The sequence below is a fragment of the Cetorhinus maximus genome, chromosome 2 (assembly GCF_964194155.1).
Source record: "Cetorhinus maximus chromosome 2, sCetMax3.hap1.1, whole genome shotgun sequence".
In the NCBI taxonomy this organism is placed as follows: Eukaryota; Metazoa; Chordata; class Chondrichthyes; order Lamniformes; family Cetorhinidae; genus Cetorhinus; species Cetorhinus maximus.
Window position 1 is genome coordinate 193,082,657 of NC_135880.1, and position 22,934 is coordinate 193,105,590.

The 22,934-nt window shown below is 42.8% G+C and overlaps 1 protein-coding gene across 1 annotated transcript in view; it reads left to right on the forward strand.

Annotated features, from left to right (window-relative positions):
• Positions 1 to 22,934, forward strand: part of vsig10l2 (V-set and immunoglobulin domain containing 10 like 2) — a 58,145-nt gene that overhangs the window by 17,837 nt on the left and 17,374 nt on the right. The window contains 6 exon segments of the mRNA XM_078559710.1: positions 1,704 to 1,982; positions 8,258 to 8,533; positions 10,901 to 11,161; positions 12,745 to 13,002; positions 13,598 to 13,888; positions 14,987 to 15,325. Coding sequence (XP_078415836.1) covers positions 1,704 to 1,982; positions 8,258 to 8,533; positions 10,901 to 11,161; positions 12,745 to 13,002; positions 13,598 to 13,888; positions 14,987 to 15,325 — 1,704 coding nt within the window.

Sequence of the window (22,934 nt, forward strand, 5' to 3'; positions counted from 1 at the left end):
GGAGGGGGGGGAGGGGGATGAGGGGGGCTGTGGGAGGGCACATTTTGGTGGCCAGGCAGGGAGGAACAAAGGGGTGGAGTAACATCTTAGGGAATGTGCAAAGGGCACCCCCCTCGAGTGCTGTGTCCCGCATAGCTTCCCGCCTTTACAAAAAATCTTTTAAATAATGGCTTGCCCGCTCCTGTGAGTGCTACCTGAAGCAAGGTAGGCCTGCACATGCCAACCATTTTATGATATGAGCAATGTATTACCTAGGTCAATTAACTTTTAACAAGCTTAATTGACCCATAATTATTTATTTAAAAATGGCAGGCTGGCTGCTGATTTCACACCCCCCCACCCCACCCACCTACCATATTATGAGGGATAGCTCACGTCCGATGGGTATGGGGGGGGGAGAGGGGTGTGTAAAATCCAGCCTTTGAAGTCTATTTCTAGCCTCCTCGCAATTCACAATATTTCCAAGCAAATTTTCAAATTGTATCCTGTACATTCAAGTCTACGTCATTCACATTATCAAGAAAAGCAGTAGTCCTTGTACCAACCCCAGAGGAACCCCACTATATACACTTCTCCAATCTGAAAAACAATCATTCGCCATTACCACCTGCTTCCCTGACACTCAAACAACTTCATATCCGTGCTGTCTCTTATTGCGTGGTCTTCAACCTTGTTCACAAGCCTGTTATGTGGCACTTTATCAATGTCTTCTGGAAGCCCATGTATACGACATCAACGGCATTACCCTTAGCAACCCTCCCTGTTACCTCATCAAAAAGCTCAATCAAATTACTTAAACACAATTTGCCTTTAACAAACCTGTGCTGGCTTTCCATAATCAACCTACATTTGTGGATGAGGGTGAGTGTGCATCATTTCAAAACTCCGGAATCACTGTATAGTTAAATAAACACGGCGTGAGTTCATGCGGTAGCCCATTAAGACACTGCAGATTTTCTGACTCCTGTGTTTTATGCTCCTGAGAACTTTGCTTGCTTCTACTTTCTTTCAGTCATCTTCTGACCTTTCTGTGAGAGATTGACATTTTATTGCTGACTGATGGAGCATAAAGGGCAGGATCAAGCTTCAAAAACTCACTGTAGTTAACAAAAACAAATTACTGTAGATGCTGGAAATCTGAAATAAAAACAGGAAATGCTGGAAATACTCAGCAGGTCAGTCAGCATCTGTGGAGAGAGAAACAGAGTTAATGTTTAGGTCATTGATTTCATCAGAACTGGCAAAAGTTAGAGATGTGACAGGTCTTAAAGAAGTACAGAGAAAGGGATAGGGAGAAGGCAGGCAATGAACAAGAATGGTGGAAAGCAGGGGAGGTTAAACAGCAAAAAGAATAATGGTGCAAGGAAAAGGAAATGGTGATGGGACAGATAAATAAATAAAAGATGGGACTACAGGAGGTGTAAATTGCAACAGCAGAATCATTAATGTTGTTTTAAAACACTGGGAGTAGTGGTTGTGATCTGAAATTGTTGAACTCAATATTGAGCCCTACAAAGTGCCTGACTGACAGATGAGGTATTACTGTTCCTTGAACTTACATTGAACATTATTGGAACACTGCAACAGAAACAGTTTATGGTGCTTATAGTCAGGCAGTAGAGGAGGTTTTTGAAATCAAATTGCAGAGGTGAAAGACGTTAGTTCACTCTGTGGAAATAACCATGTTCCTTTTACTTTAACAGTTCCAATTTCTAAACCATCCATTCAGATGAGCCTCTCGGCACCAGTTGAAGGGTCCATGATTTCGATATTGTGTTCTGTGGAGAATGGAACTGGACCCCTAGAGTACATTTGGAACAGGCAGGCAACTGTGTCCAGAAGTCCCGTCAACGTCTCTGAGAGCACAGACAGCCTTCTGAATCTGACCTCAGTAAACAGAAACCACACGGGCTGGTACACCTGCACAGCCAAGAATGAGGTGAATGAAGAGACCAGTGATCGGGTTTGGCTCGATGTCATCTGTGAGTTCCATTAGCTACTCAGACTGAAGACTTTATGAAATTTACAATGCAAGGCTCATCTATTCAAATCTGGCTTTGTGCCCAACTAGTTACCTGGTTGCTCTCTACTCTGGAAACAGAAATAACACCTGGTCCTGGGAAAAGCCCCTTTCGCTGGCATACAGTGTAATTCGTTCCAATTGAGGCCCCTTGATGTCTGTATTGATCAGCTGGCTTTTGTTGGCTTGCTGCTAGTTTTTATTGCCATTGGTCAAGATGAGAGTGGGGTGAGCATGTGGACTCCATTTTAAACAGAGAGTGGGTGAGCATGTGAACTTTATTTAAAACAGAGAGTGGGTGAGTGTGTGGACTCCATTTAAAACAGAGAGTAGGTGAGCGTGTGGATTTTATTTAAACAGAGAGTGGGTGAGCATGTGGACTTTATTTAAAACAGAGAGTGGGTGAGCGTGTGGATTTTATTTAAAACAGAGAGTGGGTGAGCGTGTGGATTTTATTTAAAACAGAGAGTGGGTGAGCGTGTGGATTTTATTTAAAACAGAGAGTGGGTGAGTGTGTGGATTTTATTTAAACAGAGAGTGGGTGAGTGTGTGGATTTTATTTAAAACAGATAGTGGGTGAGTGTGTGGATTTTATTTAAAACAGAGAGTGGGTGAGCGTGTGGATTTTATTTAAAACAGAGAGTGGGTGAGTGTGTGGATTTTATTTAAAACAGAGAGTGGGTGAGTGTGTGGATTTTATTTAAAACAGAGAGTGGGTGAGCGTGTGGATTTTATTTAAAACAGAGTGGGTGAGCGTGTGGATTTTATTTAAAACAGAGAGTGGGTGAGCGTGTGGATTTTATTTAAAACAGAGAGTGGGTGAGCGTGTGGACTTTATTTAAAACAGAGAGTGGGTGAGTGGATGGACTTTATTTAAAACATAGAGCCTTAATTTAAAAAGAGTGTGGAGAGCAGCTGATTGGTGAGTTGGACTGGTGAGTATTTCTAGCCTTTAGATTAAAATTAAGGTCCATAGTTAGCGTTTAGATCTCTAGTCTTTATTTTCTCTTTTGTTAAAAACAGCTTGTTAAGTATAAAATCGACACTGGTGTAAATAATTAATTTCAATAAAGTGTGAAGAGCAGGGATACTAGAGTAATTAATTAATACATTAAATAAAATAAGATAGTGATAGCAGGATGGGCGTTGTGTTGCCGCTGCAGCACGTGGGCTCTGCTGAACACCAAGGTGATCCAGAGAAAACACATCTGTAGTGAATGTTTGCAGCTCGAGGAACTTTGGATCTGAGTTAAGGAGCTGGAGCCCGAGCTGCAGACACTGTGCCACATCAGGGAGGGGGAAAGTCACCTGGACGCTTTGCTCCAGGAGGTGGTCACACCCCACAGGTTAGATAATTCGAATTTGGTCTGTGATCAGGGACAGGAGGGTGTGACTGCAGGTGAGGCAGGTATGGAGACCCAGGGGGCAGCGTTCAAGAAGTCTCAGCCCCTGCAATTGTCCAACAGCTATGAGGTTCCTGCAAGCTGTGTGGACGAGAGCGGGTACTGCAGGGACGATGAGCGAACTGACTATGACATCATGGTACAGGGAACCAATTAAGTGGGGGGAGGAAATAGGAATGTAGTGGTGGTAGGGGACAGTATAATTAGGGGGATAGATACTGTTCTCTGCAGACATGAGTGTGAGTCCCGAAGGCTGTGTTGCCTGCCCGGTGCCAGGGTTAAGGACATCTCCTCCAGGCTGGAGAGGAACTTGGAGTGGGAGGGGAGGGATCCAGTTGTCATCGTCCACGTTGTTACCAATGACATTGATAGGACTAAAAAGGAGGTTCTGCTGAAAGAATTTGAACAGTTAGGAGCTAAATTAAAAAGCAGAATCTCCAAGGTAATAATCTTGGGACTACTACCTGAACGATGGGAAAACTGGCATAGGGTAAATAATGTTAAGGAGTTAAATGTGTGGCTCAAAGATTGGTGCAGGAGGAATGGGTTTCTGTTCATGTGGCACTGGTACCTAGAAGAAGGGAGCTGTTCCGGTGGGACGGGCTTCACTTGAACCGTGCTGGGACCGGGGGTGGGGGATCTGGAGAGGGGATACGTAGACTTACAAAACAAAAGCTGCAGGGCAGCTACTTAGGTAATGATACCCAGTGTGTGACAGGAAGGGACAGAGTGTACAAACATTAAAAAGAAAGAGCAAATTGGGTCAAAGGGGGAAAAATGGTAAAAAGGCAAAATTAATGGTTCTTTACTTAAATGCACAGAGTATTTAGAACAAAATAAATGAATTAACGACACAAATAGAAGTTATTGGGTATGATTTTATAGCCATTACGGAGACATGGTTACAAGGAGATCAAAACTGGGAACTAAATATTCAGGGGTACTCGAAAGGACAGGCAGGAAGGGAAGGGTGGTGGGGCAGCTTTGTTAGTACGAGATGGAATAAGTACGATAGCAAGAAAAGACCTTCGATCGGAAGATGTAGAATCCATTTGGGTGGAGGTACTAAATAACAAGGGGAAGAAGACACTGGTGGGAGTAGTCTATAGGCCCCTAACTAGCTATGCTGTAGGACAGAGAATAAATCAAGAGATAATAAAGGCATGTAAAAAAGGCATTAATCTTCACGTAGATTGGGAAAATCAAATTGGCAGAGGTAGCCATGAGCAAGAATTCATAGAGTGCATTTGGGACAGTTTCCTAGAACAATATGTTGTGGATCCAACCAAGGATCAGGCTATTTTGGATCTGGTAATGTGTAATGAGGCAGGTTTAATAAATGATCTCAGAGTAAAAGATCCCCTAGGAAACAGTGATCATAACATGGTGGAATTTAGCATTCAGTTTGAAAGTGAGAAACTTAGTTCGTAAACAACTGAGCTAAACTTAAATAAGGGTAATTACAAAGGATTGAGCACAGAGTTGTCTGGAGTGGGCTGGGAAAGGAGTTTAGCAGAAAAGGCGGTTGATGAACAATGGCAGACATTGAAGAAAATAGTTCACGACTCACAACAAATATATATCCCAGTGAGGAAGAAGGATTGTGGGAAAGGGATAAACCAACCATGGTTAACCAGGAAGTTAAGGATAGTATCAAAGTGAAAGAAAAAACATACAATGTGGCAAAATTAGTGGTAAGGCAGAGGATTGGAAAGTTTTAAAAACCAACAGAAAGTAGCCAAAAAAATAATAAAGAGGGAGAAAATAAACTTTGAAGTAAACTAGCAAGTAATATAAAAACAGACAGCAAGAGCTTCTTTAAATATATAAAAAGGAAGCTAGAAGCCAAAGTCAATATAGGCCCCTTAGAGAATGAAGCTGGGGAAATAATAATGGGGAACCAGGAAATGGCAGAGGAGTTGAATAAACACGTTGCATCAGTCTTCACGGTAGAAGACACTAATAGCATAGGAAAAATACTAAATAATCATGGAGGAAAAGGGGGTTGGAAATAAGTACAATAACTATCACTAGAGAAAACGTACTAGGGAAACGAATGGGGCTAAAGGCCGATAAGTCCCCTGGACCTGATGGGTTGCATCCTAGGATATTAAAGGAAGTAGCTACAGAGATAATGGATGCACTGGTAGTAATCTTCCAAGAATTCTTAGATTATGGAAAAGTCCCAGAGGATTGGAAAACTGTCAATGTAACACTCTTATTCAAAAAGGGAGGGAGACAAAAAACAGGTAACTATAGGCCAGTTAGCTTAAAATCTGACATTGGGAAAATGTTAGAGTCGATCATAAAGGATATAATAACAGAGCATTTAGAAATGTGTAATAAAATCAAGCAGAGTCAGCATGGCTTCATGAAGGGGAAATCATGCCTGACAAATTTGTTACAATTCTTTGAGGAGGTAACAAGCAGGATAGATAAAGGAGAACCAGTAGATGTAATATATTTGGATTTCCAAAAGGCATTTGATAAGGTACCACACATAAGGCTACTTAATAAAATAGGAGCCCATGGTGTTGGGAGTAGTATATTAGCATGGATAGAGGACTGGCTAACTGATAGAAGAGAGTTGGGATACGGGGGGCATTTTCATGATGGAAACCTGGAACTAGTGGAGCCACACAGGTATCAGTGCTGGGGCCACAATTATTTACAATATATAGTAATGACTTGGATGAGGGAAATGAATGTACTATCGCCAAGTTTGCAGATGACACAAAAGTAGTGGGAAGGCAAATGGTGATGATGACACAAACAGCCTACAGAGGGATATAGACAGGTTGTGTGAATGGACAAAAACGTGGCAGATAATGTGGGAAAATGTGAGGCTATGCACGTTGGCAGGAAGAATAGAGGAGCTGATTATTACTTAAATGGAGAAAGACTGAAGAAAGCTGCAGCACAGAGGGATTTGGAGGTCCTTGTGCATGAATCCCAAAAAGCCAACATACAAGTTCAGCAGGTAATAGGAAAGGCAAATGGAATGTTGGCCTTTAGTTTAAAGGGAATGGAGTATAAAAATAGGTAAGTCTTGCTAAAACTATACAAGGCACTATTTATACCACACCTAGAATACTGTGAACAGTTTTGGTCCCCTTATTTAAGGAAAGATATATTGGCATTGGAGGCAGTCCAGAGAAGGTTCACTAGGTTGATCCCGGGGATGGAGGGATTTTCTAATGAGGAGAGGTTGAGTAGATTAGGCTTGTAGTCCTTGGAGTTTAGAAGAATGAGAGGCAACCTTATTGAAACATATAAGATTCTTAGGGAGCTTGACAGGGTAGATGCTGAGAGGTTGTTTTCCCTTGTGGGTGAGTCTAGGGCCAGAGGGCATAATCTCAGAGTAAGGGGTCACCCAATTAAAGCAGAGAGAGGAGGAATTTCTTTTCTCAGTGGGTAGTCAATCTATGGAATTCTTTACCGCAGAGGGCTGTAGAGTTTGGCTTGTTAGGTATATTGAAGACGAGATAGACAGATTTTTAATCAGTAAGGGAATCAAGGGTTATGGGGAAAAGGCAGGAGAGGAGAGTTGAGGATTATCAGATCAGCCACAACCTCATTGAATGGCGGAGTAGACTTGATGGGCCAAATGGCCTACTTCTGCTCCTACATCTTATGGTCTTATGGTCTTATAGATGTCAGTTGTGATTTAGTGGGTTACACTCCCACCTCTGTGTCAGAGGTGCATGGATTCAATTCCCGCTCAAGAATCTTGTACACAAAATCTAAGCTGACACCTCAGTGCAATGCTGAAGGAGTCCAGTACTGTCGGATTTGCCGTTCTTTGGGTGAGAAGTCAAACCAAGGCCTTAGCTGCCTACTCTCTCAGGGGTATTCCATGTCATTATTTTAAGAAGAAGAGGAGGACTTCTCCCTGGTGTCCAAGAAAATAGTTATCCCCCAGCCAACATCACTGCAAAAAGATCATTATCTCATTGGTGTTGTGGAACCTGTGTGCAAATTGGCTGGGGTATTTCCCACATTGTGACAGTGACTATAGGGCAAACAGTACCCCATTGGCTGTAAACTGCTTTGGGACACCCTGAGCCCATCCATAGCAATGTGCAAATACAAGTGTTTTTAACACTATTGGGCCAATTCTACAACCCATGTTTCTTCTGGCAAGGATCAGTGCCAAGTGAATAATTGCCTCTTTGTTGCAATCAGCCTTGTTATCATTAACCAATATTGAGCAATGACGTTGAATCCAAAAATACATAAGAACATAAGAAATTGGAGCAGGAGTCGGCCATTCAGACCTTTGAGCCTGCTCCACCATTCAGTGAGATCATGGCTGATCTTTTACTTCAACCCCATTTTCCTGCACTATCCCTGTATCCATTGATGTTTTTAGTATGTAGAAATCTATCAATCTCAGTTTTGAACATACTCAATGACTGAGCCTTCACAGTCCTCTGGGGAAGAGAATTCCAAAGATTCACCACCCTCTGACTGGAGAAATTCCTCCTCATTTCAGTCTTAAATGGCCTGCCCCTTAGTCTGAGACGGTTGTCCCCTGATTCTAGACCACACCCCCCTTCAGCCAGGGGAAACATCCTTCCTACATCTACCCTGTCGAGCCCTGTAAGAACTTTGTATGTCTGAATGAGATCACCTCTCATTCTTCTAGACTCCAGAGAATAAAGGCCCAGTCCATTTAATCTTAGGACAATCCCTCCATCACAGGAATTAGTCTTGTGAACCTTCATTGCACTCCCTTTATGACAAGTATTGTACAGTTGTGTGCAAGCACAATTGTGGCATTTAGCAAGATATAGTCTCTAAAGTGAAGTTGGTCTGCACTTTATTTTTCCAGATGGTCCTGATCAGCCAGCCATCAATGTCACTCCTTACGCTCTCAACTCTGTCGGCTATTCAGCCATTGAGCAGGACACCATCTCCATGACCTGTTCAGCCTCTTCCAATCCGCCCAGCCAGTACATTTGGTTCCACAATAACTCTCAGATCTACGCTGGGCAGCAGTTTGTCATTGAGCGAATTTCCCGAAGTCAGACGGGAACCTACATGTGCCTTGCACACAATACAGTTCTCAACGCTAGGACCAAGACCGCCATCGTACTCACTGTCTACTGTGAGTAGATTTTAATCTCAAATCGTTTGGCTTCAATAAACTTTTTGTTATTCTCAGTTGTTTTCCTGCCTTTGGCTTTGTTGCCATTAACTCCAATATTTCTTGGCAAAGTTACAGATTGTAGATGATCTTCAGAGTTTTAAAAAATCTTTAAGGTGAGGTTAATAAACATTTGTTTTTTAAGGTTCTCTCAGTGTATTGTTGTAATGTCCTATACTAATCCGTCACCCAACTAGAAAACTGTACAAACAGTTGACACAATCGGTATAATCTTCCTTGAATTCTAAGTACAATCCAGGGAAATTTCAGCTTTTGGCTGTAATTACAATTATAGCTTTTCAGTGTTTTGCTGAAAAATTGTGGTGTTTTTCGTGTTTTTTTCAACCAATTTTCTATCAGCCAAACTCTACCTAAGATCATTCTCCAGCATGAAGTAATATAATACTGTGCTCAAAATGTATGGGTGATAGGGCCTGAAATCAAATGCACAGGATGAATGGGTGATGCCATCCATTGTAACCTTCTGCCAACACCCTGGCTAAGATCAGCCACAGTAGCTCACATTAGGATCTGCTGCAGAAGAGGGGTTGCCCAAGGTGTAGGATTGCCAACTGTGGTTAAATATATTCCTGAAGGTTTCATCTCATGACTTTCCCCCATATTCCAGCCATTTGTCAGCCAATACATCCATCCTTGTGACGCACTGCCTTCCTACGCCAGTCGGAAAGCTAGAAGACTTATAACTCAATTGTATGATGTTTGACTGCCAGCCAAACAGCCTTCCCCCACCATACCCCCCCTCCCCTGCCCTGCCCCCACTCCCCATTTTCAATATTTTTATATTTGGTAAAGAGAAATGTTCAAAGAAAATGACAAAACAAAACAATCTTTTTTTTTTATGTCCCGATGATTTTTCTCCAGGGTTGCACACAGCAGCGTCCTGGAGATTGATCTTCAATGCCTGGAGACTCTAGGTCAATCCTGGAGGGTTGGCAACCCTAACACGAAGCCTGATATGAGGTGACAAGAGAAGTTTATTTGCTCCTCTTAACTTTCTCCCAAAAATGTACAGACCTAGGACAATGGGCAGGGTTTTCTGGTACTGCCCGTGATGGGCATGGTCTCCCTGCAATGATGCCCATGGTTGGCAAGGCTGATGAGTCTGAGTTGGGTTATCATCTGTCTATCCACATCTCCAACATGAATCTAACCGCATGTAATCTTTGGAGGTATTTAAAGACTGGCTTAATACATTCAAACGAATAAAATATTTGAATCCTAAATGGCATAAAGTTTGCATCATCTGGTGGTATCTAGATCACTCTCCCATGTTGCTCTTGTGGCGTTAAGCTTTGCAGGCTAGCCATGTTCACCTTTGCCCCATTATTCACCTCCCTAGACCGTTTGGACAGCTGGATTCCTGGACAATGTTTTTCCCACTAAGTGCCTCAGCTTCAGATGTTGCAGGAACAGGTCATTGGTCCCAGTGAGGTAAAGGATGTCCCAGCAAGTTAAAGGAATTGCAGAGTATGTATCTGCATTCTTCATAATCTTGAACGTTCAGAGGATATAAGGAAGAACTATCTTACTTAAAGAGTGACAAATGTTCTGAATAAGCAGCCAGGTGTGGAATTGGAGGCACAAACATGTGTCCTGCCTCTTTTACCTCCTTTTAGGAGAATACTAGGCATGAGTTTCAATGGGATTTCTTGTCCAGGGCTTTTCGTTACTATATTCTTCAAAAGCATTGCCTCTCTCCATTTTCTTAATTCATCACCTCAGAAAACCTACTTCACCACAACTTGAAATAGAAATCAACATTTTCCTTGAAAGTGATAGATTCAATTCAAAATACCAACTAGCCTGACTCACTTTTAAGTGTTGAAATTTATCCTTTGGCATTGCTCATGGTAAGTCAGAAGCTCTGCAGTTTCCCAAAGGCGGAGGCATTGTAGAATGTAAGGTGCAATTAATGTTTTAAATCTGTTTTTTAACCTGCCCCTTTATACATCACTGGATCTAATTTAGCAGATGTCTGAGGCCAATTAGAGTTTAATTGCTGCGTGTAAGGAAAGTTTGCAGATTGCTGGGTGCTTGTAGATTATCACCTCCAGGTTCGCCTGCAAATTTCTCTCAACAATGGCAATTACCTCTAGTTCCTACATTCCTCGCTTCCCCCTTGAACTCTTCACGTTGACCAGGTGTTGCTGCATGATCCTCTTTGTTGGAAACAGGTTGTCCACTGGCTAATTGTAAATGGGAAGAGGCGGCTGAAAGAGTGAAGGTAGGACCCAGGTTCAGTTTTGTTCGCCACGTTGCCTCATATGCTGAGTTACTGACCTCTGTAGTCCTTCATGCCATGTATAGATCTGCCTGCCGGGATGCCCATCTGCACCGTGCTATCTGTTAATGATAATCGGGATATAGCTTTGTGGTGCTCTTGGGAAGGTGGAGACCCGCCAGCGACTCTCCAGTGGGTTCATACAGCAAGAGATGACATTGACGTCGAGGGAAAATCCAGTATTTCAAGAGTAAAGCCAGGACGGGAGACCTCAAACAACAGTACCTATTCCTGCCGAGCCTCTCACCCAGCTTTGAGGGCAGACTGGTCCTGCAGAGCCACTGCATGTGAGTATAACTAATTAATAACTGTTGGCCTGGGTCGAATATGCTCATTGCTCTTTTCTCCTAGTCCACCTCCGATTCTCTTCCCCTTCTCTGGAAAGTGCTGACTATTAGGTTGTTGAAAGTGTTGCGGCTGAGTTTGATCCTGACCTCAGTCAATGTGCACTTGCCAGTCGAAATCTCTGCCTATGGATGAGGATTGGGAGCCCTATCTGATTTTCACTTATCCAGCACCTTGTCATTCTTAAAAGTCCATTGCCTGCTCTTAGTAATAGTGCTGGGCTTTCCAGGTCTGCGCCAATATTATGAAAAATATCATTAGCCCCCAAAAGCAACCACTTGTCCCTGGTAAGCTCCAACATGCAGACGGACATATCGTGAAAATGTAGGAGTAGCTCCTACTGTGCATGTAATAAAACTTCTGCATTCTTTTTTGTAACAATGGGTCAAATCCTGCTGGAGTAGTGCATCTGGCTGTGAGGGCCGTTGCACACTTCAGCTCCATTAATTTTGCACCATAACTTACAGGAAGTGTGAGTTGGTAATGAAGTCAATGGGGCATCTGGAATTTGATTTACCTTTGGGACCAGCACTGTATCTCTTTAACAGTTAAGGTTTAACCCATGAGATTTGAGGATTGAGAAAGAAACAAGGAACAACAGAGAAGGAAGATAAATTAGAGTTAAATCAGGGACAGAAAAACAGTGAGAAAAAGAAAGATTGATTAAGAGGGAGAAAGAAAACAGACACAAAGGCAAAGTAAGAAAAATGTAAAAAAGTTAAATTAAAATTTTACAAATCTCTAACAGCAAGTGACTAATTGCATGCATGAGACTCAACAGTTTAAATTGTTCTCTTCCTGGGCATGAGAGGTTGATTTACATTACATTATTACTTCAATATTACTTCAGGGTTAAGATGAGAGCTAAATTCCCACGGTGAGTTTCTGGGCAATCATTGAACAATCCAGCCAGCTATTAAAAATAATGGGAAGGTCGAGAAGGAAATGCTGTTTGTGTGAAGGTAATGGTGGTACAGTGTAAATCAATCAGCAAGTTCTGGAGATTTGCAATTCATGATGTACCTCTTAATACCCTGATAATTCTGGATAATTTACACATTAATAACATGCTGATATTTTTCAGGAGAATTTGGCCCAAAGATGGATTGAATGAAATCAAAAATGACAAGTTTATGCTTTCTCTCTTGGGATTTTTTTGACATTCAATTCTGAAACAACCTTTTCATCAGAAAATTCCAACTTGTAAAGGACAAAATGAGCAATGGAAATGATGTATAATTGTTGTTGACATATTTTGCTGGGGTGGGTGACAAGGCAAGACTGTCATTAGGAATTTAGAATGTGTCTTGAAACACACTTAATTTAGACATAAGCCCCTCATAAAATGGGGAAATGGTTATAAAGAAGGTCCTACTTTTGGATCCAGATGACCTCAAACTTGAACTTGGGGTTTATGTCATTTTTTGGATTCACTTTCTCACTCGAGTTTACTTTCTTGCTCTCCCTTTGATCCAAATGATTTTCCTACAACTAATTTTGCTTTAAAGTTCTTTTATGTTTTCAGTGTTGCCTGAAGGGAAGCCCAAATGTTCGGCCACTGCCGTGAAAAGTTTGGAATACACCATGCTATCGTGCAGTTGGGAAGGAGGCCTACCACAGGCTTCACTGCAATGGAAGAATTGGAGAGGCAATTTCCTGGGTAAAGCTGAACGGTCCATCAGCAATCAGGTGCTAAAGTCTAGTCCAACATACAGTGGCAAGGAATTTCTCTGTCAAGCAACACATCCTTTGACCAGGAGCAGGGCATGCAGCTTCCAACTAGGTACTGAGTCTCCCAGAAGAATCTTCATTTTAAAATATTAATCCTCCGCCGTCCATCCTGAACTCAACGCTTCTATAATCATGTAGAAGCGTCGTTATTCTTTGGTTATCATCTTGCTCTTAGAGCTTTAGTTAAAGATATTCCCTTGCACAGGTACTGAGGCAAGCAACTAACGTGGTTTTGGGTATCTAGGATCTAAATTAGGAGGAAAGATTAAGGAAATTGGCACAAAAGCAAAATACTGCAGAGGTCATAAGTCTGAAATAAAAACAGAACATGCTGGAAATACTCAACAGGTCAGGCAGCGACTATGGAGAGAAAGAGGTAATGTTTCAGGTCTTCAGCGATACTGAATGACTTGCTGAGTATATCCAGCACTTTCTATTTTTATTAAGGATGTTGAGCTTTTTCGCTGTTTTAAAAAAAAAGAGATTTTGAGGTGACCTAATTGAGACTGTCAGTATTATAGAGGTATTGGCAGCCTTCAAACAGTTCACTATGATGAAAGGTTTAGAAACCAGAAGTGATTAAATTCCATTAAATGATGTAAGAATGTTATCTGAAAGTTGTAACCCGCTGTGTATTCTGGTTTCAGAGGCTCCTGATCTTCTTACCCCGAGAAATGCCTTGACAGTGTTCGAAGGGAGTGATGTCCATCTGACCTGCATCCTTAAAGCTGCTTATCCTTCCTCGGAGATCGTCTGGCGTAATAATAGGAATGAAAGCGTCTGGCTCATGCCCAGAAAGTACCTCCTGCACCAGGAGGCTTTCTGGTCAAACCTCACCATTCAGGAAACAGATGGAGACCGCGACAATGGAATCTATTGGTGCACAGCAAGCAATGTGGTGGGGAGTTCCATCCTCAGCATCCAGCTCCATGTGAATAGTGAGGGAACCTCTCATTAGCGATTGTAACAGTGGGAATTTGTGTTTGCATTGTGCAGCTCTTTGGCTACTCCTTTCTGTGTGTTTGTGTGTGCGTGTGCATGTGTTCCAGTGAAAGTCTTTAGGTGAGATTATGTAAGTGTGTGTGTATAAATTTTTATGTGCATTGTGTATGTGTATCTGTGTATTTGTGCATGTATAGCATATACCATTATGCATACTATAACACATACCACACACACTGTGGCACATGCTACACACAGCATGACATTTACCACACATCCATCACCTGAGTTATCTGAGATTGATGGTCTTGTACTTTTTATTTCTTAACTAAGAAAGTCTTAGATCTACCTTTAAGTTTGCTTACAGTAAACCTGCTCCCACCAACCATCCCTCCCACCCACCCGTCTCCTCAGTGGGATTGGTTGTCTAAGGGTCAGGATGGAGATTAGTAGATTGTTGTTATGTAAATTCAATTCATTGGTATTGAGAACCTATCTCCATCATATATCCCATTCTTGAGCTGTGTCATATCCTGTATATATCCCATGCTCTCTATTTTTAAAAAAACTCATTCATGGGATATGGGCGTCGCTGGCTAGACCAGCATTTATTACCCATTCCTAATTACCCTTGAGAAGGTGATGGTGAGACATCTTCCTGAACAAGCTGAGTGGCTTGCACAGGCAGTTGAATGTCTATGGTATTGCTGTGGGTCTGAAGCCATATATAGGTCAGACCATTTAAAGACTGCAGATTTTCTTCCCTAAAGGGCATTATTTATGACAATCCAGCTTCAGGGTCACCATTACTGCTGTTAGCCTTTTAATTCCTTATTTTCACTTAATTAACTGAATCTAAATACCTCAGCTGTGATGGTGCAGTTTGAATTTATATCCCATGAATCATTAGTCCAGCCCTCTGGATTACAAGTCCAATGCATAACCATCCTGCTACCAAATCCTATTGTATTACTGGCTCCATATGCGTTCCTTCTCTCCCAGTTTCAACTAAGTGGTTTCCAGAATGAAGCTGCTCGATGGCTCTACATTCTGTTCTCTTGCTAATAATGTGTGTTCCTCTCTATTCTTCATAGAATACCCCACGCCCCCGAATGTGACCATCAGCAAGCTCCTGTACGGCCGCCAGAGAACGGAGGTGGTCCTGGAATGGATGACTCATGGCTCCGGTGATTTAACAGGTTTCATGATACAGAGGAGGCCCGCAAGACGGTCCATTAGGATTCGTGGTGGAACCAAGCTGGAGGAGCCCATCACCGACCCATACACCCCCTGGCAGATTGTCGCTAGTGCCATTGACCCTGCCATCAGAGGTCACAAGCTGGGGGGCATGGACCCCAGTGTCTTATATGCTTTCCGCATTTTGGCTGTCAATCACAAGACGAAAGGGTATCCTTCAGAAGTTAAAACTCCAGGTAGGGTATGAATTGTTTCAGGAGAATTTAAAATGATTTCCCAGGAGCTGCAACCAACTTTTTCCCATTACTTTCTATTTGGTATTTTTTTGAGATGTGGATGACACTGGTGAGGCACATTTACTGCCCAACTCTAAGGAGATGGTGGATCTCTTTTCTTTTCCCAAAAATATACTTTATTCATAAAATATATAAAAGTACATAACTGACTATTTTGACATGAACATTACAGAAAGTGCAATGAAATTCAACTTGTCTCCATTCAGCATGTTCCACTTTGAGGTGCCGCAATACAATTATAATGCTGATGATATTTAAGAGCATAGAAACATAGGAGTAGGCCATTCAGCCCGTCGAATGCTCTGCCATTCAAACAGATCATGGCTGAACACCTGCCTCAACTTCATTTTTCTCCACTGTCCCCATACCCCTTGATGTCATTAGTTATCCTGAAATCTATCGATTTCTGTCTTGAACATGCTCAATGATTGAGCTTCCACAGCCCTCTGGGATAGAGAATTCCAAAGATTTGCCACCCTCTGAGTCAAGAAATTCCTCCTCATCTCAGTGTTAAATGGCTTACGCCTTATTCTGAGACTGAGTCCCCTGATTCTAGACTCACCAGCCAGGGGAAACATCCTATCCACATCCACCCTGTCACGCTCTGTAAGAATTTTGTAAGTTACAATGAGATCACCTCTAATTCTTTGAAACTCTAGAGAATACAAGCCCAGTTTCCCCAATCTCTCCTCATAAAACAGTTCAGATTGAAGATTACAGAACGTGCAATAGAATTCAACTTTCCACCATGTGGCATGTTCCACTCTGAGGTGCCTTAATACAATTTCAGTACCCTATATTCGATTGAATATCTTCAATATTCAATATTGTCAGGCAGACAGCTGAAGGGTTCCACACAGTTTCTAGCCCCTCAAGTGCACTTTGGCTGAAAGGCCTTAGAGGGTGACCTTTCCCCATTGTGTCTCTGTGGTGACTACCCTAAGTTTTAGTCTGCCCCTCGGCACTTGGTCCTGGACCTTGGAATGTGCCAGTCTGCCACTCTCGGTCGAGGACAACTCTTTGCACTGGAAGACCAACAAGTTTCGGGCAAACCAGACTGCCTTTCACTGAGTTGATGGTCCTCCAGCCGCAGTTGATGTTTATCTCGGTGTGTGTCCCTGGGAACAGTCCATAGAGCACAGAGTCCTACACCACAGAGTTGCTCAGGATGAACCTCAACAGAAACCAGACTTTCTTTGCAAAGACACATTCCAGAAGGAGATGGACAACTGTCTCTTCTCCACCCTAGCACCTCGAGGGCAACGTGCGGAGGGGCTGAGACTCTGGTGTGTAGGAAGGATCTCATCACCAACCAAGGTACACCTTGATGCTTGTTTGAAAGTTCTGATGATGAGCTATTCTGCCAAATGACTTTGTCAGTCCGCTCAGGGAACGATCTGATAGGATTTACCACCTCCTTTTCCTGCAGGGCCTTGAAGGCATTATGTGCGGACTTTGAATCTTCTCTAGTGATTGCTTCTACAATGGTTTGGTGGGTCACTGCAGAGGAAATTAATAGCCAACATATAGGTCAAACCAGGCAGAGGGTTGGGAGTCTCCCTTCCCTTAAGGACATTAGGTTTTCGACAATCTGGCGGCCTTTATGGTCTTTTCACATGTTACGAATTACCGGATGATTTTAATTCTACTCACAATGAACATACCTACAAACATATGAATTAGGAGCAGGAGTAGGCCACTCGGCCCCTCAAACCTGCTCCGCCATTCAATTAGCTCATGGCTGATCTGATTTTAACCTCATATTCCAGCCTGCTTCCGCTGACCTTTCACCCCCTTGCTTATCAAGAGTCTATCTACCTCCGCCTTAAAGATATTCAAAGACTCTGCCTCAACCACCTTTTGAGGAAGAGAATTCCAAAGCCTCTCAACCCTCTGAGAGAAATGTTTTTTCCTCATCTCTGTCCTAAATGGGCGACCCCTTATTTTTAAACAGTGATCCCGAGTTCTAGATTCTCCCACTAGATGAAATATCCTTTCCACATTCACCTGGTCAAGTTCCCTCAGGATCTTATATGTTTTAATCAAATCTCCTCTTACTCCTCTAAACTCCAACGGATACAAGCCTGTCCAACCTTTCCTCATAGGACAATCCACCCATTCCAGCTATTAATCTAGTAAACCTTCTCTGAACTTCTTCTAATGCATTTATATCTTTTCTTAAATAATGAGACCAGTATGGTACACTTATTGTTGAAGCACCTGGGTTCCTGGTCCAGAGCTGTAACTACTGTAACAATCATTAAAAAAAGCCTAATAAATTCACTTCAAGATGATCCAAGGTAACTCAGATAGGAATGATGTTGTGGTGGGTTGTGGGTAGGGGAATGGGTTTTTTCTAATCTAAACCTCACAGGTCCAAACACAGAAGAGGAAAGCCCAGACTCCCAGGTCTGGAGGCAGCTTCTCAGCTGTTCTATTGAGGGAGTTGTGCGACTGTGGAGGGTAGAATCTTGGCTTTGAGAGTATTCGTGCAGGGAAGCAGACAGATAAATGCTGGGAGTGGGTAGCAGAGCTCATATATCTTCACCATTGATATTCTTCTCCTTTTAAATCATATTAAAAAGCACTAACTAAAATCTCCTCAAAACTCTCACAGTCACTTACTGGGTAAAGGGAGCATCTTACTGTGAGATTGAACACTCCGACCAGGAGGCCACAGGGCCAATCCCCGGTCTCTGTAGGGTTAGCCTATCTCAGTCATAGCAAATGGGAGCAGAGTGACTATTGGTTTCAGCATCCTGTGGTTAGATAATGCGAAAAATGAGCCAAGGTTCCTGCGCCTGGTCACATTCCGGTAATCCCTGTGGGGTGTGTGGATATTGTGTAGATAGTACTGAGCTTTCCAGTGACACATCCCATCGTGAAATTGCTTGGTGACAATAAACATCAATCGTCAAATGAGAGAAAGGTCACATTGACAAAGTACTAGGGCGTGCCCAATATCCATGGAGGAACCACATCCCAGGAAATGGAGGGAAAGGGAAATAGCCAAAGAACTCCTCAATATATGCTTCATCCAGCAAGTGGAACAAAAGTGCCCGATCAATCAGATCACTCAGCAGAGCTAGCACACCCAGTGTATGCAACACCCACTCAGCCATCTCAGTGATGGTATAAAATGGGACACATAAGAAAATAAAAGTATAAGAAATAGGAACAGGAGTAGGCCATTCAGCCCCTCAAACCAGCCCCGCTATTCAGCTTGATCATGGCTGACCTGATTGTGGCCTTAACTCCACTTTCCTGCTGGCCTCCCATAACCCTTGACTCCTTGTAAAAATCCTGTCTAACTCAGCCTTGAATATATTCAAGGGCCCAACTGCCACTGCTCTCTGGGGAAGAGAATTCCAAAGATTACCCACCCTCTGGTAGAAGAAATTCCTCCTCATCTCCATCTTAAAAATAGGAAAACTAGGCGGTGTGTAATGGATGGGTGTATAATGGCAGGGTTTTTAACAGGAAGGTGTAAAACAGGTGGGTGTGTAACAGGTGGGTGTATAACAAGATAGGTGTGTAATGGGTACAGTGTATAAAGGGCGAGTGGTAATGGGGGGTCTATAATAGGCGGGGTGTGTAACAGGTAGGGTATGTAACGGAAGACTGTGTAATGGGCGGCAGTATAAGGGGAGAGTTTATAATAATGTGACGTGGTGTGGAGGGCGTGTAATAGGTGTGGTGTATAACGTGCTGATGTGTAATGGCGGGGTGTAATACTGGCAGGTGTATAATGATAGGGTGTACAACAGGAGACTGTGGTAATGGCCGCAGTGTATAATGGATGGGTATATAATGCAAGGATGTATAAAGGGTGAGATGTGTAATAGGTGCTATTTGTATCGGGCAGGTATATAATGGGTGGGTGTGTAACAGGCATGTGTGTAACTGGCTGGGTGTGTAATGGGCGGGGTGTGTAACAGGCAGGTCTGTAATGGGCAGGCATGTAATGGGTGGGTGTGTAATGGGCAGGGTGTGTAACGGTTGGGTGTATAACCAGCAGGATGTATAACAGGTGAGTATGGAATGGCTGGATATATAAAGGGTGGCTGTATTTAATGGGTAGGCTATATATCGGGCGAGGTGTGTATTGTAGATGTATAATAGGTGAACATATAACAGGTGGGATGTGTGATGGTACAGGAGTAGACTATTTATCTCCTTGTACCTGTTGCGCCATTCAATAAGTAGATCATGGCTGATCTACAACCCAACCCCATATACCCAGCATTGCCCCATATCCCTTAATATATTTGATTAACAAACTTCTATCAGTCTCAGAGGTAAAATTAATAATTGATCCAGCATCAGTTAATGTTTGCAGAAAAGAGTTCCAAACTTCTACCATCCTTTGTTCATTTAAGAGGAAGTAGGGTAAGTACACGAGGGAGAAAGGACTAGAGGGATATGCTGATAGGGTTGATAGGTTGAGATAAAGTAGGGTGGGAGGAGGCTCTTGTAAAGCATAATTATTAGCATAGAGCAGCTGGGCTGAATGGCCTGTTCCTGTGCTGTCACTATTTGTTGTACTGAGGGCAGATGGAGCATACTGGTGAGAGTCACTCCCTTTAGAAGAAGAGAATAGGATAGGAACACATTGGCAGAAAACCTTCGAAGGGTTTACATAAGGGTAAAGAGAAATTGTTTCCAGTGGCTGAAAGGAACAGGTTTAAAGTGATTGGCTAAAGGACCAGAGGCGACATGAGGAAAAACTATTTTAGGCAAGTTAAGGATTTAGAATGTGCTGTCTGATAGAGCAGTAGAAACAGATTCAATAGTAATTTTCAAAACGGAATTGGATAAATACTTGAAGGAGAAATAATTGCAAGGATATGGTGAACAAATGGCAGAGTGGGACTGACTAGATTGCTCTTGGAGAGAGCTGGTGCAAACCCAAATGGGCTGAAAGGCCTCCTTCTGGGCTCTTCTATGGTTCTATCCAATCCAGCATCTTCCCACAGAGGCTGCATTGGATAGTGAGACAGTTTATTGGATTGATCCAAAGCAACAGAGAATTTCTGAGGGGAACCCAGAAGTTGTGTTGCAAATTCTGGGTCTGCAAAGCAATGAATCCCGAAGGAACTGTTGTCATTTCTGTGACTCTAGTGTTAAGACAGGTTGATTCTTAGCTGATCCATTTGGGACCTAGTTGGAGGCCTCTTCATTCTCCAAAATGCTAACCATTCTATTTGTTTATTTTGCTTTGTGTGGTAGAGTTTGCTGTGCTCACTTAAATTTTTTTAAGAAAGGGGCCCACTTGTTACGCTTAGGCCTGCGGATAAAGGACGATTGCATTTGGTGGATCTGTCACTGTACTGTATGTGATCTGGCACTCTGATCTAACCCCTTTTCATTCCAGTTTACAGCTGACCATTGGACTGCCTGTTCCCAGCGGAAGGGATGGATTCCAGTGTCGTGCCTCTTCCCATTTACAGTTGGTTTCCTAAATTATAACTGCTGTAGCCCATTTGATAACCTGTTTCCTGCAACCAGCATGTTAAAAAACTCATTGCAGAGGAGAGTTCATAGTCTAAACAGGAAAAGGAGGATTATAAAGCGGATATAGGCAAAGGGTGGACCATTAAGTAGACATTTGCTGTTGAAAAGCTAATGATTTCCAACGGCTCAACAGGCTGAATGGCCTCTTTCTGTGCTGCAATTTATTTGATTCAAGAATCAGAAATTATTTATTAATGAGCTATAATTTTCATGTTGGTATTACTGAATTTTGATTGTCTCCCATTGAAATCTCATCGTTATAAACTGTCTCAATGCAAACCTCCTCAAAAGACAAACATGGTCTCTGGACTGGGTAAAAATCCCAAATCGTTTGGAGAGAAGACACACAACTGTATTAAGATGGACTCTTGATAGACTCAGTTTACTTCCTGTACCTTGGAGTTTATAGTAATGAGCACTGACTCTACATAAATGATGATTTAAATCTTACTTTGTATGCTTTCTAAGAATAGTGCTGTTTGAAGACTAGTTTTAAATAGAATAGGCTAGGAATGAGAGATTCAGGTCTATAACTTGCTGAGAATTGTATTTTTTCTTCAAATGTTGCAGTTGTTAAGCTGCTGGAGTCTGTGTGAAATGCAAGGCTGAGTATTAACAACCAAATGAGTGTTGGGTTGAGTTTGGGAAAGACGATTAAAAATCTGAAACCTGACCCCACTCCTCCTCCGACACCCGTGTTCCCATGTTTAGTGGAGGTGGATCAAGAGGCCGGCAGCAAACCTTCTCCCAGGAGGCTGGTTGGGAATTTAAATATTTTAAAAGGGTGGCAGCCTCTGATTTAACTGGATTTTACAAAGTGAAACCGGGCTGGAGGAAAGCCAACAGCTGAAGGGAGGTGAGGACAGCTTTGAGGAGAAGGGCCTTTACAGCACTTCTTATGGTCCAGGAGAAGCAAGGAGTACTTCCCCTGGCCATCCAAGCTCTCACACATTAGAAACCGCACCCCCCGCCCTCGGCCCCGGTAATCAGTACCCCGTGGGTTAGGGCACTGCCCCGCCCAGGTCAGGGATCGGATCCCTTGGGATCAGGACGCCTGCTGGTGTCAGAACCGAATCCCTTTCTGGGATTGAATTCTATCCCCACCCCACCTGGGGGTTATGGATTGAGCCTCACTTCCCCGTTCTCCTGCCCTCCCCCCACTCCCTACCCCCCACCCCCTACCCCGCCCAAACCCAGGGCTGTGAAGGAGACCTATCTACTCCTGTAGCCTGCTGCAGAGTCCTCCCTGCCTGACTGGAAGCCAAGTCTGTGAATCAGGCTGGTTTCCTGGAGGTGATCTGTCAATGAGAAGAGCTGCAGGCTACAGAGTTACTGAACTCCACAGTTCCCATCTGAAATTCTGCCCCTGTCTATGTAATCCACCCCTGTTAATATGTAGGCCAATGTGTGTGAAATATCAGTCTGATGAATTAGTAATGAGTTCTTAGAGAAAAGAGGATGACACGGTGCTATCCATCAGGGGTCACATCAAAGGCTTCTGGGACCAGACTTTTCACCTGAGACTGATTCAATCTATTTCAGAGGGTGAAGATGCGAACTCTCTCTCTCTGATGCAAGATCAGGTGCTCAATGTTTAATGTATGAACATGAGGTGATAAGATGATGGGTTCAAATCTAGTCCAGCTCAAGCTGATGAGAATCTTTTGTCGTTGATTATTGTTAACAAAGAAAAGTCTAGGACAGAATGAGTTATGTGGCTCATGGAAACTTGCCTTTCAAGTATCCCAATCCTCTGGTATCCAAACTGGCTAATATATCAACTGGCTAATATCTTAACTGACTAGCACACTAATCCTTTGCTACCCTGATATCCAATATGCTAACTAGCTAATACATATATCAGGTACCCTAATCATACAGCACCCTAACTGGTTAGTATTCTAACACTCTCATACCCTAACAACCTGATATCTTTAACCTTCAGATACCCTAACCATTAGGTATCCTAACCAGTTAATAACCTGACTTTCAGGTACCCTAATTGGACAATACCCTAATCTTCGGATACCCTAAC